At 44.4% G+C, this 16,714-nt stretch overlaps 2 protein-coding genes across 3 annotated transcripts in view; one reads left to right on the forward strand and one right to left on the reverse strand.

Moving 5' to 3' along the window:
• The window catches only part of LOC142804425 (UPF0764 protein C16orf89 homolog), a 92,672-nt gene extending 89,162 nt beyond the window's left edge, over positions 1–3,510 (reverse strand). The window contains exon 1 of the mRNA XM_075891112.1: positions 3,186–3,510. Within this exon, the coding sequence (XP_075747227.1) occupies positions 3,186–3,438 (253 nt within the window). The 5' untranslated portion in view covers positions 3,439–3,510. The remainder of the gene's footprint in view (positions 1–3,185) is intronic.
• LOC142804399 (uncharacterized) overlaps positions 1–14,786 on the forward strand; it is a 57,184-nt gene extending 42,398 nt beyond the window's left edge. For both annotated transcript variants that reach the window (XM_075891110.1, XM_075891111.1), the window contains one exon: positions 11,685–14,786. In XM_075891110.1, the coding sequence (XP_075747225.1) occupies positions 11,685–13,183 (1,499 nt within the window). In that variant the 3' untranslated portion in view covers positions 13,184–14,786. The remainder of the gene's footprint in view (positions 1–11,684) is intronic.
• The last annotated feature ends 1,928 nt before the right edge of the window (positions 14,787–16,714 follow it).

The following is a 16,714-nucleotide window of genomic DNA, read 5'->3' on the forward strand; positions in this document are numbered from 1 at the left end:
TCGGCCTCTCTTCACTGCTTCTTCACGGATGCTCAAAAGCACGCGCCTTTTCTCTTCTTCGTACACTTCCACCGAGTATGGACTGAAGTTCTGAAAGCGCACTTATACTCACACCCTGCGCATTGTGCGTAAGCACCTTAAAAGGCCCATGCTCACAAGCAGGTCACGGAATGTTTTGCCCCTCTCGATAAGATGATCCTGACTAGAGTGTTTCTTGCGCCTATTTTTTCAGTGCCATATTTTTTTTCACTATGTCATTGCACTTATAGTCTGTAAGAAGACTGGTATAAACAACAAAAAGATTATTACTTCTCTTTCCATGCAGTTTGGAAGCACTTACCTCAATTTGACCAAAGGGCGAGGGACAATGTTTGCTGAATACTGAACGCACGTTTACTTCGACCAGACATTCTCTTTCTTTTTCTTTTTCCGAAAGATGTCTCCAGTGTCTCGTAGAGCGGCCCCTCGAGCAAAATGCGGCAAGCAAATTAAGTGGCACCGAAGCGCACGTGATCTTGGTCGCTGATAACGTCACCACATGATGCGATAATAACAGCCCTCACAGATCCCATTAATTAGTGAAGTCAGTTGTTGACGTCATCACATGACATCGTAGCTTGGTAAAAGGTCGAGTGACACCACCCGAGGTGCAGACGCCTTCAGGGGAGAAAGGAACAATGCGCTCAACTAAGAACGTCAAAATGTTTAATGTGTGTCTCCAACATTGCGGCTCGCTATGTATTGCAAGAAGTGTGCGCTGGTTGAGGACTGAATAATGCAACCCACTAGTTACAGAGGATAACATGGGTTCTGAACTTTTTCAACTATGCAGACAATAATATCATCAGATGAAAACTTCCAAGGTGCAATGCATGGAAGCTTTATTGAGTAATTCATCTAACATGGTACAGTGAATCTGTGCTGTGGATATTTTGTGTATTTTGTGTATTTTGTGATTGGTGAAAAAACAAAAAAATACAGCCTCAAAACAGACATTTCCATAATCCAGTCATAGAGTCTTATTTTTCTTTCATTTGAACTCTTTATATTATATACATATCAATCGCATTCGCGGGTTTTTGTTCTTTTGCTTTGTTTCTGTCTTTTATTCTTGCTTAAATTTTAGTCGCCATTGCGTGTTGTGTTCGAACAACATGTTATATGAGAGGATGAGCCCTCGAAAGTTCTTAATTGTGCATTGGGATGAGTGGCTTTCGTGTGGCCTTACTTCCCGTACGTACACAAATTTTAAACAGAAGCAGCAAGCAAACGTAGAGAAAAAGGTTAATAATTTTTAGCGGTAGTTATTTTGCTCATTAGATGTATTAAGCTTAATTAGAGGAGCACTTGAAGAGCCGACGGTGTATTTGCATATTCGTAATTACTTTTTTATTGAAGCCGAGCGCACGATGTTTGGGTCATGTGGTCTGAGTGTACTCCGCAGAAGGCGACACTGTTGTCGCATAGGAAATGGTGATGGACGAGGAAGCAAAGCAACCCTTAGTGTCAGCAGTGTGCACCGCAGATGACATGATAACGCGCGTGCGAGGAAAAGGCAGGCGTGCAGTTTCACCGTTGGGAACAATTCTGCCCTAATGAGATTCCGTGCCACGTCACTTGAGAACCGACTCTGATTAGGGGCTAACTTGAAAGGGTAGCACAAAACTTCTATGAAGCTTTGTATGTGATTCCTTTTTTTATGTAATCACTTATCAGCATTGCTTGTTCGTAATAAGGCGGAACACATGGATGCCTAATCAAACTCGAAAAGTGGATGTCGGCGTTAGCACGAGTGATGCAAGAAATCATCATCATTTGATGACGTCGCGATATTATGTCATCAAGACACCAAAAAGCTTCAAAATGTGACGTCATTGCAATGACATCATGACGTGGCTATGACGTCACATAAACTGACGTCACATGGTGGCTTCATTACGTGACGTCATCGCTAAGTCAAAGGCTGACCGAACCCTTGTGGTGCATACGAGAATACAGTACACGATAAAAAAAAAAACTTCTCGCGATTTTGCCGCAGCGTTGATCCATTTCTATTTAAGTTAAATATAGTCTAAATGCACTTAGCATCACCGTTGATGGTTTGCGAAAACGTAAAGGTATACGTTTACGCACTTATGTAAACATTTACGTATGGGGCACTATAACGTTAAAAACATGCGTTGCGGTAAGACGAAAAGGCAAGCCAGTATCCGGTAACACGTTAACGTAAACAAGCATACAAGCTGAAATCCCCTATTATCCACACCAAAAAAAGGCAACTATTGCCTACCGTCGTGTTCTTATTTCTTTCCTCGTTACTTTACTTACCACCCTACCAGAATAAACAGACATGACCCCATAAGGCACTTCCGTTTCTCTTATGTGTCTGTGCATAGGAGCCACGGGCCCGGTTTTCAAGATCACCCACTTAACGTCGTGAAAGGGTCAAGCCTTACATTTGGTGATCCTGGCATTAAATTTATGTATCAAACTAGAAAGTACGCAGAGCATTTTAGAGGTTAAAAATCACAATAAGCTATTTTTCCACTGATCAGGTATAGTCACACAGAGATAGAAGTAAAGGACAGATGTGTTAGCAGACAAAAGTTGTCGCATTTGCAACTGAACGCTGAGGGAAGTGAAAAAGGAAAGTTCAAGAAAAAAGGAGCCAGAAGAGCGCGTTATCGTGCGTAGATATCTCCATACAGTCAAAGGCTCTACGGCAAATGATGTTGTTATCGAAACGGAAAACACTGCTTTCACCGCTACATTAGTGAAAAATTGAAAAGCAGCGAGGTTGTCGAAGCTCTCACCCTATTTTTTACATTGAACCTTAGCAAATAGGGATGTAAAGATAGAAGAAAGGGGAACGAGTGCAATTCACTAAAAGAAAAAAAATTACCCATCGAGTTTACCGACGACCCCCGTAACCTGGGGACGAATTGATGGAAGTACCCTTTCGTAAGGGTGTTTTCCCATTGGTTAGTCTTCTTCGCTAAGATTGTGATTGGCTGAAATATTTCCTTAAAATGTCCTTAACGCAAGACACTTCTGTAAAAACGGGTCTGTTGACTTTCAGCGGTTGGAGTCATGCTCTCGTCTATTTAGCTCTAGCAACGCGCACTGCCATAACACAAGGTCCTTAGTTTTCGCAAATTTTAAGCATAAGCCACGCTAAAGCTTACCGACGACCATGGCGAGTCCGATGTATATGTCCTCGTAGAGGTACTCGAGCCTGTTCCCCAGCGCGGTCACGCTGCCTTCGGCCACGGACAGAGCATCGTCCACCAGGTCCCAGTCAGTGGCACGCGCTGTTGACCACTTTTCTTCTGCCGCGACCAGCGCACGTGCCCCTGGTGGCGCGGATAATGAGCAGGCCAGCACGGCGGCGACAGCCAGGAGCGATGCCCCGGCGCTCCTCGCCGCCGCAGACGTCATCCCTTCAGCTCAGTCCGGGAGCGGCACGAGACAAAGTCCAACAGCTGTTTTCGCGAGGCCGGTGAGATCTCGGTTTTCGTGGTGCCGGCGAGTCTTTTAAACGGGACGCCCTTAGCCGCGGTTGGTCCGTTCGATCGAAGAGCGGCGCCCACGTTGACGCGACGCGCATGCGCCGTCCGGCGCCCTCGGTTGTGTTCAGTCTATTTTGCTTCCGGTTCCGCACCACTTGTTGCATGTGGCGCTGCTAGCTGGGGATCTCAAAAAGTTAGTTATTGCGTTAGTTAACTTGCGAGTTTGTTTGCTTGATTGATTTGTTTCGAAAATTGTTAGATCAGCTCTTCATATGATCTGTTGATAGTAAAAAAGAGCCTCAAAACATTGTGTTAGGCATCGATGCTAGTTGGCTGCTGTTTAGCCATTAGGCCCGCTTACATGCAACCTCATACAATGGGACCTCTGGTCAGATACTTATAATTGAAATAGAGTACATCCATCTGAAATAAAATAAAAGAAAATTCGACTAGTTATACTTGATGAGAAAACTTTTGCGCAATAAGCTCTACTAGCAATTTTAATGTCACTTCGAAAGTCATAAGGCCAACGCCTATACAGGTAGTAAAAGCTTGACGGACGTAAAAACTGCGCAACTAGTATCTGCTACGTTGCATAAGCCGCGCGTCTAAAAGATCCACACTTAAGCAACTCTTGAACATGCGTCTGGTATCGGCCCACTGGTATCGCGTGAAAGAAGTAAAGCTTTGACCTTGTAAGCTCTAACCCTGCGCTGCCTCCACGTGCATCGAATAAAAGAATTGCATTTGGTTGCTTTGGCATCCCTTGTAACGCTGACTCATCTTGCGAATGTGTGGCCGAATCAACGAAGTTTCTCTTTCGTAAGTGCGTTTTCCCATTGGCCAGGCGGCTTCGCTAACGACATGTCCCACATTTTGATCGATTGAAATACTCACTGACGAAAAAATTCAGTGGGAGGTGTTTTATGTGAATACGCGTCGTGATATTTATAATTTCATAAAATATCGTAACAAATAGGAAGCATAGGTAAATAGAAAAGCTTAAGACTGACAAGGCTAAGAACATAGCGAATAAAATGAAAGTTGGGAAATTACGAAGACGTGTGCCAGCGGAGCAAACTGCGAATGAATAAAGAAAATTTTAGGAATGTATAAAGCGTAATTTCTCTCACAAAAAAAGATTGCGGAAATATTATAGCGACCATGAGAATGAATGAATGAATGAATGTATGAATGAAGGAATGAATGAATGAAGCAAAAAACAACAACTTGGAAGACGCTTGAGCTTCCACTTCAAGAGCAGAACGCTGTAGCGTAATCGATCCCCATGTGCATCAATCACCTTTGGACCTGCTATTGCCTGCCTTCGGTTCTCGGTGCATGCCTCAACCGTGCCGCCGCAAGAAAACGAACGACTGTGCGTGCAAGATTGGTCGTTTCAAACTATCTGGGAACGTTGTCTGCAAGTACGGTTGTCAAGTGCTTCCTTACGCCATAATATGTTTGCAAATCGGTGAAATTGGGTGACGGGCCAGATGATGATTTTTTGCTCACAACCGACATGCCGACACCAATGCCTACCTCAAAATTTTCCTCGAAACGAGCTCTTTTAACGCTGTCCCGTTAATTTAAGTGCAATGCGGAATTGGTGAGGCTAGCATGGCCATTAAGCAACATCGGTATACTTGTTTCACGCTCTTTTCATGCTTGACCGGAGTATATAGAGAGGTCACGTCTTGCTTCTTGTCCGGTCATTGTTCATAGACTCTCGACTGACTGCACTTCCGGAGGCTTGCAACTCATATGTTTCTGGCAACGGCCCACCCTGCGTGCTTTTAGATAGCAGACCAAAATAGCACACTGTCGTTTCGCTTGTCCTTTTTCTGTCCCTCCTGTTCTTTCTTTTATTTTCTTGTTTTCTTTAAATTCCCCAGTCTTCAGTCTCGAATTGCGTGCAGTCCGAATCTCAGTGTTCGTCACTGCGGGACGCCTCTGAGGCGTCAGTGCGTCGGCCCCTCCACAGCATGTGGTGCCGAAGCGGGTTTCCACTTCGTGACTTGAGGCAATAAACAGCGTCAGACTTTGATGCTGTGTATTGCTTCTGCGAACCGGCTGTTGCTTCTGTGACCCCGGCCTCTGGGTTGGGCTCGTCTGTCTTCTGCCTGCTCGTTTTACGAACGCCGTGCGATTCTTGCAAACATGTGAATTCTTGTGATTTTTTAAAAGGCTGTAGTGTTCAAGTATACCTGCATTTTAGACTAGGCTTTAGTTACTAAATACGTTCCTCCAAAGCGACTCGTTTTCAGTGTCCCTTGCTGACTTTTACAGTTGCAGCATATTGACCAAATTGTGCATGAAAAAAAAAAAAGCGCAACAAAGCGCATTTACCGCAGATGTGTGGTCGCTAGGGTTCTAGCTCGTCTTACAACTGCTTGATAATTATTTATTGATTGAGTTTAAGAATATTCAGAAGTGGTATTGTGAATTTGTTTTATATGAGCCCTGTTTAGAGGAAGATATCACATTGTTAGATAAAGAAAGCGTAAGTAAAGGTTACCACCCGGTATCTCAGTCCGAAATGGCGAAAGCCTTTTATATGTTTTTGTGTCCCTTTTAGAGAGCAGAGGTGTAACAAAATAAAACAAAACTGTTTTTTTAATTTATATTTGTAGCAGTCAAGCGAGCTCATTATTAGATCTCGCTTTTAGAAACGTCACACAATAGTTTTTATTTCGAAAATGGAAGACACAGCTGGATTCGAGACATGCGTAGACGCAGTTTCGACGGCTTTTCGCTTTCCTTCTCTCTTTTTTTTACTTGCTTAGAAGCACAGTGTAACCAATGCTGCAGTCAAGTTTGGAGGTTCGGTTCCAACGAAATAAATAATTCGGCATTGAAGGAGTAAATTCTAGTACCTCTTCTCGTATTAAGCATTCGTGCATCTTGCTTTTGCAGCGGTTTATTGCAATCGTCAATGTTTCCTTTCTATTTACCCTATGTAAGAGTTGGCAATGAGTGTAAGTCGACTAAAAACCTTGCAACGCTCATCTTTTAACACACATGTTGGGGGCACCACTTTCACCTCAGGAACAAATAATTTGTTTAGTTAAATATTTTGTGTAAGAACTTGAAGAACACTATTTAAGGAAGAAAAATATACTTGAAATGTATAAATAATATCATGTCAGCTCCAGTCGTAGGAAAATTTATATATCAGAATATATGTTTTCATAATGTATAGTTTATTTTTTGAAAGACATTTTCATAACACGTGAAGGTAAATTTTCGTATCATTTTCATGATTCTGAAACTGTACATGACGTTAAACTTCTTAGATGAATATCCCTGTCCCGTTGTGGGTGCGGCCCGCCAATGTCTCCACCTGAAAGGCGGAATGAGCGTCGTCTCCGGATCAAAGTAAAGTTACTTGCCTGCCTGCCAGCCTGCCTATATTGCGAAGGGTATCATGTATCTCAATTAGCCAGACGAGGCGTCAAGCTGATGAAGGTTCGTTTACGAACTTGTTGAACGCAGGCTTTAGCCTCTTGTCAGAAGTCTACAACAACCCAAACGTGGCTTAAACGCACCGCATACGGGTCTCCATTCAAGCTTTTATAAGGTCGGCATCTGAGCGGTTAGAAACAAACAGCCTCACTTGTTGGGAATTAAAAGGTTTACTTGTGACTCCAATGCGCAGTCCTTATGTGTTTCTCAGCCTCTAGGGCATTAAGGGAATTGACTACACTCTTACCTTCATTTTGACGTGTCCAAAACAGTAATAATTACTGTTCTATTTTTCGCACATGTAGAATATTCGAAGGAGGCACGACAATTACAGGTACAGTTTCATCATCGCAAGTGCCTAAGTTGACATAGCCCCGCCGTGGTGGTCTAGTAGCTATGGTACTCGGCTGCTGACCCGTAGGTCGCGGGATCAAATCCCGGCTGCGGCGGCTGCATTTTCAATGGAGGCGAAAATGCTGTAGGCCCATGTGCTCAGATTTGGGCGCACGGTAAAAAACCCCAGGTGGTCGAAATTTCCGGAGCCCTCCACTACGGCTTTTTTCATAATCATATAGTGGTTTTGGGACGTTAAACCCCACATATCAATCAAACGTAAGCTGATATAAAATTTTTTAAGGTTCTCATTTTGCTGTATAACACGACCAAATAACTCTCCCGCAAAAGCCGGGCACTTTATTAAAACGACGTTTCCTAGTATCGCATCTCCCTTAATGGTGTTCATTGTAGGTATGGCGGGAGGCATCATCTACATAGCGCCCATGGTTCCAAATGAGATCTTACGTTCTAGCTGGGTTAGATTAGGAAGGGCGTGACCACGTGGCTATAGCGCCACCCAATTGCGAGAGGGAATGCGTCATTCCTGTACCTCACCTGACCAATGGCGCGCTGTTCTTGCGATTGAACAGTTTTTCAACCTGCCCTGCGCAGTTCTCGAGTTCCAAGAAGTGTTCTTGCCAGATGAAATCGGGTCATGCCGTTAGAAGCACCGCTAATGAGGTCGTTAAATACAATAAAGAAATCGCATAACTTGCGGCGAATTTCTACAGCATGGACGAAGTAGTCTATAGACGAAGTTTTCTCCGAAATATGGCAGTGTCGTTCACAAACCTGCATAAAAAGTTGACAACTCATTACTCCGTTGAAACAGGGCTATAGTAGCAAATAAATCACCTTGCTACGTTTAATTACTCTTTCATGACACGAGCAATATACTATCCGTTCTTGCAGTAATGTGCTCAATCCACTGCTCAGAAAGCTACCAGTCCGCAGAGATAAATAAAGCTGTTATAAAATATTAACGTTTTCTTCATACAGAATTGCGTAACTAAGTCATATTTCATACCTACCCTTCGGTAAATGATCATCGCCATGTCGATATAAATTTATTTACAAGTACTTTATACAGGCTCCTTTGGGAGTATTGAGTAAGGAGAGCATCACAAAAAGAAATGGAAAATAATGCGATACAAGAGCCTGAAAATTGCAACAGTAATAATGCTATTGAGGTACTTGCGAGACCGTGAAACAAATTGAAATAATTGGCAAAATAATACTAAAAATACGACTATCTACGGACTAACAGCACAATAATATGAGAACAATACTCAGGAGACTCGGTGATTCTAAGGCAATAATAGAAACAGCGAAAATTCATTCATGCAGGATGTTGATTCCTATCTAAGACGCTCGTGTGCATCTGTTCATTTAAACTCATTGTGGGCGTGCACGTGCCTGTAGGCGTACATGTATACATGATTTCACTTCGTGCCTCTTCGTCAAAAGTAGCATACTAACCCTGTCGTTAGGCACACCCTTCCTCGAACCAATAGACCTTTCCTGTATCTGAACAGTGGCGAAAAACGTTCCTGAATGCACGAGTCCTCTTTCGTATCCTTTATTTTCTGGGACACCAGTCAACCAAGCAATTTCTGGATCATTCAATATACGCGCGTCTCACAGATTTTCCCAGCGGGGAGTCAATAGGCTACATTCACAATAGACTGTAGGCTTTCAGTAGACGCGCAAAAAGAAATTTATTTTGTGAATGCGGTAGCTTCCACGCAAGATCACAGTTTTGGCGAAGCGAAGCCCGCACTGTTCCAAATAGACTCTGGAATCATGTCCTCCTTACGTAAGAACAAGAATTGCAGCTCTTTACGAGGTGACTTCGAGTCAACGTGCGCAAGGGCTGATACCCGCGTTGACCAGTTATTGGTGTACTGAGAAACATCTCCTTCGGGCTCCAATATCCGAATGAAGTCAGAGCGTAGGTTGTAAGCCGCAAATTGGCATTCTTTTCCCGAGGTGCGTCTGTTGTGTTAGATATCCGGCTGGCGCCAATTGGTTGCGAAATGCCATTTCTTTTTGACCAGCATGTTTCGAGGAAGCATTCCACGGATCCCTGAAGCCGAAAGTGCTCTTGTTTGCGTAACGCGTTCTTTCGAGTCGCCTGAAGCTTCCCAGAAATTGTTTGCGTCGTCGAAGCGCTACATGTTTAGACAGGCATTAGCTGTGTTTAGCTACGTTCGAGCTGATACTGTTCGAAAGTGTCACATGCGCGATAACGTGTAGTAGGGCTTGAGCTACTCAGTACGTAAGCCGCTGAACTAAACGAGCTAATATTTAGGAAAACGTAGTGTGAGTGTTTAGGCAGCACTCGTTGGCAGGTGTTAAATGAAAAACGTGTTAGCTGCCTGCCTGTTTTTTATACATTATTCGGTTCCTGTTAATCACATTCAGAACTTCAACATTTCCTGCCTCGTCTTTCTCTTTTTCTTTCTCTCTACTTCATCCCTTACTTCCTCGAAGTTATACGAAGTCAAAAATTTTTTTTTGCTTTCTTTCACGGTCGTTTAGTAAAGCTTTTACGAAGTGTTTGAAGTTAAGCGTCCAAAAGAGATTTGCTTTTTGCGCTTGCCGAAAAGGCGATACTTTTTTTGTGTGGGGGATGGGGGAACAATGACGCACAAATAGCACTAATGGCAGTACACAGTACTTAGTAGTTTAGCGATATTATGCTCGCATTTGGCTACATAAAATCTCATTTATATGAAATGATGCTTGCTCGTGTTGGGTACGAAAAGAGTTTCTATGCCACCGGCTTCCTGTGACGATAACACCCACTGTCCTCAGCCTATTATCAGCCGAACTTGAGAAACATCTTCGTTAATGTGAGAAAAATTTGTATAATGAGCAGCAGCATTATATTTTGGTGCTCTCTTCGTCACAAATATGGCCCGAGCTTTTCGCGTAACACCTATAGAATATAATATTAACGTGGTCGTAAACGTTCTTTATTGCTTCGCGTACACATACTGGGGATGTTGGGCGTTGCCACTGCTGAGCGTCCACCATGTAATAATAGGACTTCAATAACGTATTCTGTCCTCGTTCTTCATAGTGTACACCGCCTCCTCAGAGGCGGCTGTTCAAAGCCAACCGGCCAGAAGCTCACGTATATGCTGTGGGTGCGTGAAGCTCAGAGTGCTTTAGTCAGTGAAGACACGCCTACATTTATATAGTGCACTGAGATTAGTATATACACCGCAACCACGTAGTCGGAGCAATCCCTAGCCGTCTATCTGGCCTCGACTACAGTTGGATTGGGGCTACGTGTACAAAAAATAAACTGACTACCAACTTCACCAAGCTCGGACCCAAATGCATCGCAGTCACAGGCCAAATGTACCAGGTGGCAATACCCATGTCCTTTCCGTTTTTTCTTGTTTGCGTTTATACATAAGACTTGGTTGATCGCTTTTGAAAGTTTTCCTACTGGTACGAAAAGTGTAAATCGAGTTTTCACATACGTGCAGCGTTAATATTGCCACCAGCACGTAGTGGGTTGACAGCAAGAGCGGCTCTCAATCTGGAGGAAAAAAGAAGATCGCGTGCTTCTTTTGCTCGAGAGCCAGCCACGACTGACGCATCGTCCTAGTGCTAGCTACCTGGTGGTTTAATAAATTCCCCAGTACTTCTGACTCATCGTGACAATATGCAGAGAGAGAGAGAGAGAGAGAGAGAGAGAGCTTCGTTCACAGAAAGGTAGACAAGTCACCCTGAGCGACAGTAGATCCCTTCGTTGATGCAGAGGAGCCTCCTACTTTACACCGGGGGAGGAGAACGGGGAAGTAAAAGAGTAGGAAGTGACGATTTTGAGTTGGAGAGGTAAGTATTACAGTCCTGTTAAATTGGCAAATTGTTATAGTGATGCATCCAGTTGCTTGTAAGAAGGCTATGACAGCTCTTACGACCCAAGCTGCACTGCTGGCTTTCGGCCAAGGGCCAAACACAGTGAAAAAGCAAAGTTGAAAATTTTTGGCAGATACCACATACAATGGGAATCAATGTCTTGCGAAGCATTGAGAGGAAAGGTTACCGTGGTGTAATTTTTTTGTTGGGCCAGACGTTACGAAAGGATTCAAAAGATATGTACAAATAAAATACGCACAGACATGTATGTTGAACACTCGCATATGTGCTATATGGCTAGTTGTTTATATTTGCATAATGATGCCAAGAGCAGCATGGGTATTAGCAACAGCGTTGTGGTATTGGTCACCAGTTCATTTTTCATTATCGAAAAGACAGAGTGCATTCTTACCGAGTCTTCGTAAGCTGAGCTAATGATAACCTTACCTCTGTTATTTTTAAAGATCATCTGTTATTGAGATGTTCTTTCTCACGCAGGCATCCCCAATCAGCAGCCGCAGAAGAAGGGAGTGTCACAAAATGGTTCGGTTCACGTCTGCTCTTGCAAACCTTCGCAGTCAAGAACCCATGCGACCAGGCTGAGCGCAACTCCGTCTAGCAGTCCGCAAATGCGGCGTACCGACCGACTTGTCTCCACCACATCTCTGAGGTCATCGGGCACAACTCCCGACAGCTCACCAAGGATGCTTCGAAAGAACGCGCCTTCTTACAGCCGAACGATCACGAAGACACTACCACAGCTACCACACTCGGGACGTTGTCGAAGCTTTGGCATGGGGCCCTTCACCACAGTGTACCGCAACCGCTTCGGTACGTTCACACGCATCACCAGCAGTCCACCAACGCGGCCGAGACTGTTGGTGTCCAGCAGTCCTATACTGCTTCGAGGTACCGCCACCAGGAGCACGTTTACCAAAGGACGCACAAACACGCGGAATCCACCGAATCCGATGAGGCTGTACCACATCGCCTGTGCCACGGCAAGCTCTGCAGCCAAGCAACGACCGCCAGTGAGACCTCGCTTACCGCCTCCTCCTGTGCCTCCTCTACCACCACCACCTCCTCCGCTCCGGCCGAGACCAACTTTCGCAAGTCCAACGCAGAGTTCCGTGGCCAAACAGGTCGTGCCGGTCAACAAGTACGCATCGCATTCGGCAGCGTCCACCAGGGCTGGAAGCCCTGTGCAGCATCAAACGTACGGCTCCGGGAGGCTGTCCTCCTCGAACCGCCAGTCTTGCAGAGCCAGCAGCCTGTCTCTGACATCCCTGTCGTCAAAAGCGAGGCACCTACCAAGGAGTCCCGCGCCTTCTCCGACTCCGGTCAAGAGGAGTGAAACATTCACCAGAAAGAGTGCCGGCCCAGCCGCAGCTGCCAGTTCTGCTGACCTTGCCACTTCAGCCGAGGCAGAGCGACAAGTGCCTACAACTACCAGGACGAAGTTGACCAGGAGTCGCACTTTCTCCAAGGAAGACCGAGTGGAGATCGTTAAGAGAGACTCTTCTCCCAGAGTGTTCAAACCGAAGTCGCCGTCTCCAGCCCAATCTCCAGAGAGGACAACATCTAAGACGCCTCCGGTTACTACCAAACTAGTGCCACCAGCTACATCACAAGCAGAAGCTGCAGCGTCCATCTCCCGATCACCACCCAGCGTTGGCGCCACGCAGATGGCGATCAAGAGCAGAGGCTCAAAGACGTCATCGAGAGTGATGGCATCGACAGGGACATCCTCAGAGCGGTTGGTGTCGCTGACACAACCACGAGACGGCAACAACGATGACGAAGAATGCGAGATTAACGGCGCACCCATTGCCGATGGTGATTTGCGAGTCGTTGTCGTTGCTAACGGATCTCTTCGCAGGTCAAGCAAACCGACACCTACTAAAGTTACATCAGACAGAGGTACCGAAACTGTCCAGGATAGTACAGCCAGCTCAAAGACCTCCAGAAGCATCATGGTTCAGACTACCGACATTTAGAAGCTGTTCGATGGTAGCACAAGGCTAAGCTGGATTGTGAAGGCAGATAGAGAGAAATAGGGGATATATAGAGAAAAAAGATAAAGAGGTGGTCTAGTAGGAGAGTTTTACATTTGCCTACCCAGTACTTGTAAAAGTAAAAGTGGGCTGAGGCAATGGTTGGAGTAGTAATAGCAGGGCTAAATAAGGTGAACTAGCAATTTTCAAAGCTTCTCGTTTATGAACTGCTTGATTGCCAGCGCGTTTGCTACGCCCCATATTAGCGATTATGAATGACCGGTCCCCGGTGTTTCGGGCCGTTTCGTGGATACAGTACTATGCAGTCGAGGTATAGTTAGGGTAAAACCTTGGCACACCGCAAATGCACAGGCTTGAATACATATTTCCAGCTTTTCATTATGACAAGTGTCTCGCTCGTCTTGCCACGGGTAATCACAGACCACTAGCCAACTCGAGCAACCAACCTTTGCAGAGTTCGGTAATATAGCAGCTGTTAAATCTCGTCGGTCACATGTAGCCTTTTTAATGTTTTCTGCGTGTTATAAGTACAAAGGAAGTGGTTCTTGAACTTTTTGAAGTACAAATCTGCGTGTGAATCATTGTATTTAAAATTTCCGTGAGTATTTGAACAGAAAAAAAATCTGCAAAAAGTCGCATAGCTGGATTTTGAGCTTCTGAACAATGCTGAGAGAAAGAGCTGTTTATATAAATACATGTACTCTCAATGACCTACATTTTAGCCTGTGGACTGTGCAGAATATAGTGGAACAAAATATACTAGAAAGGCGAGGTGACAGTAACTACTCAAATTATCACAAAAATGAAGGCAAGAGATCAAACGCGAAAATTGTCCAGCATCCTGCGTCGGCATCTCACGTGACAGTGAATACGAGCGATGCAGATGATGACGCCACAATAAACGTCATCGAGACGTCACAGATCACCAAAATATGTGACGTCATTATGCCGTGATGTGATGTAATCTAACGTGACGTCACATCACCGCATGGCATCCTTTCTTGATCACAGGCGGACCGATAAGACAGGCAAGGCAAAAACCTGTCGAAGTGCCTGCAGTCTTAGGGGCAGTGCGAAACCACGTTAGGCTTAGAAAATTTTCAGAAAGTGGCGGGACATGGCTAACACATTGACAAAGAAAAAAAGATCGCTTTCGCCATCGAGTCATCTTAGGTTAATGCTTAAGAGAGGGACTATGTTAGTTTTTTTTTTAATTTTGATGTTGAACTGTACTCAGTAGACGCCGAAACAGTGACGCAATGTTTGTTCTTGTTGTTTTTGTTACTGCTTTTGTTACCACTAAATATACAAAGAAGTGCCTCTGTAAGCCAAGCATACCACTTTTTTACAGCCGTAGATACCGCTTTTTGTCATATATAACAGACATTACACTGTTACGAAGAGTTTTACGTTGTTACTCGTACATTACAATCTCACTGGTTTGACGGAGACATTTTTTTCGTTTGGATGTTTTTTGCTAACTCACATTTTTTTTAATGACTGTAGCCTGTTGACACCAAGTAAAAAGGCTGTACGACCAGTATGTACATTTTTGTGGAGAAGTTAATAAAAAGCGCACGCTTCATGTGGTCGTTTACTCGTAATGTTCATTGTAGAGAAAATGAAGTCCACTGGCTTTAAATAGATGTGTTCCGGCGTAGGGCCTGACGAAAGAAATCTTGTATATAACAGATGATACACTTGCATTATTGCGTGTGTATTTAGAACAAAGGAGAGAAATATTGTAAGTCGCCGTTCTTCTGTTAAAGAAGTATAGATGGACCAAAACGGTTTAAAAAAATTGAGATTGAGACAGGAGGCGGGAGGCTGCTTGTCGGAAGAGGGAGAACAGCAGACCACCGCCGCAGTGACTGATCAGCTGCCTGCCTCCTTGCGAGACGTGGAGACATGTAACACGGCTGCAACGTGCCTGCTCGATCAAACCTCAAAAGAGTTTTCTTTTCTAGCATGCCTTTTGTACGTGGGCTAAAATAAGAAATGCTTCATCGCTTCAGCGCATTAAAAACGTGTTGTGCACCAAAAAAATAAGTATCCGTGAAACGAATGATACATAACTGCAATACTGTGCCGCAACCTTTATTTAAACTTCACAGTCTCCATACCGGAGGTGCTAGAGCAGGTGAGGAAAAGAATCAATGCACGCGTGTGAAAGGACTATGCAAGAACCCTCGTGCATTGAAGCACCTTCGGACACCCGATGCAATGTGATAATATTCTTTCCCGTGTTTCACCATCAACCTAGGCCCTCGTAGTTCAAGATTTTTTATTGCGAGTAACAAATGCGGTCCTATAAAACGCACAAGATTGTTTAAAATATCATAATTCAGTCAATAAATATCTCCTGCTACACCAATTCTGGTTATCCCCGATTCCTGTGGTCATTGATTTTCGGTACATTGGCAGAATCTGTTAGCAAAAGCCGTACATCACTAGCTAAAGACAAGTTCTCCCGAGGAAGATACATCAGACAATACATTATATACCCGCACATCCCACCTGTTTTACTGATGGTCTACAGATGTTTTAACGATGAACGATGGTCTACAGATGTTTTAACGATGAACGATAGTCTACAGATGAATAAAAGACTCTATGCATAACTGGTGAAGAATATGCCATCTTTTGTTTTATCAGCACCTTGCACTGTCAATAGTGACGACACTTATCCACCCTATGTTGGGCCTGTAACCCATCGACACTGAATGCGTACCTCTGTCAATGACTTTCACTCATTAGCCAATCACTCATTCAACCCGTGTTTTTCGGACACCCCTCCCAGTATCATTCACAGCCTACATGTCGACTTTTACATGCACGCTATCCGCTTCTCCCCTTTTCTGAGTGCCTTCCTCGCATGCTTCCCATTCATAGGCGTTATTATTTTTCGGCGGGGGGGGGGGGGATAGATGGCCGCCACCATTTTCTGCAACCTTCGTGGCCGCTTGAGATGTCACCCCCCTGTCGGTTTTCCAAGTTGCACTCCCCGCTTATTCCTTGGCGTGCTTTTGGCGGCTCTCGCTTTATTGTTCCAGTTCTCCGTCTCTTCTCCCCCCTTCTTTTCAGTTCCACCTAACTAGGAGACGAGATTCCAAGCGTCGCCGCAACCTTGCTTGAAATGGGACAAACGCACCACTCTTCTACTTTACAGTTTTTTTTTTCTTTTCTTTCCAGGCGGTGATTACCAACAGTGACACATGTCAACACGTAAATACTAAACGCCTTAAAGCTATTACGCCGAGAAAGACAACACGCCTTTGACAAAAGAAAGTTTTCCTATCGAAATGTCAGCTAGCCTTTCCTAAACTCTTTCTCTTCTTTGTTCAACCTATCCAGCTCCAGATATCCATTTGTCGGCTCTCATCATAAATTTGAACGTCGAGCAATTATGGCGTTTACTAGCTCTTCAGTGGTTTTTTTATGACAGTTCGAAGATTTTTGTCAGTAGATAGTAAACCGAGTAACTTGTGTTGTTTTCCCGAGGTGAGACGTTGT

Source organism: Rhipicephalus microplus, chromosome 1 (genome assembly GCF_043290135.1).
Source record: "Rhipicephalus microplus isolate Deutch F79 chromosome 1, USDA_Rmic, whole genome shotgun sequence".
NCBI lineage: Eukaryota > Metazoa > Arthropoda > Arachnida > Ixodida > Ixodidae > Rhipicephalus > Rhipicephalus microplus.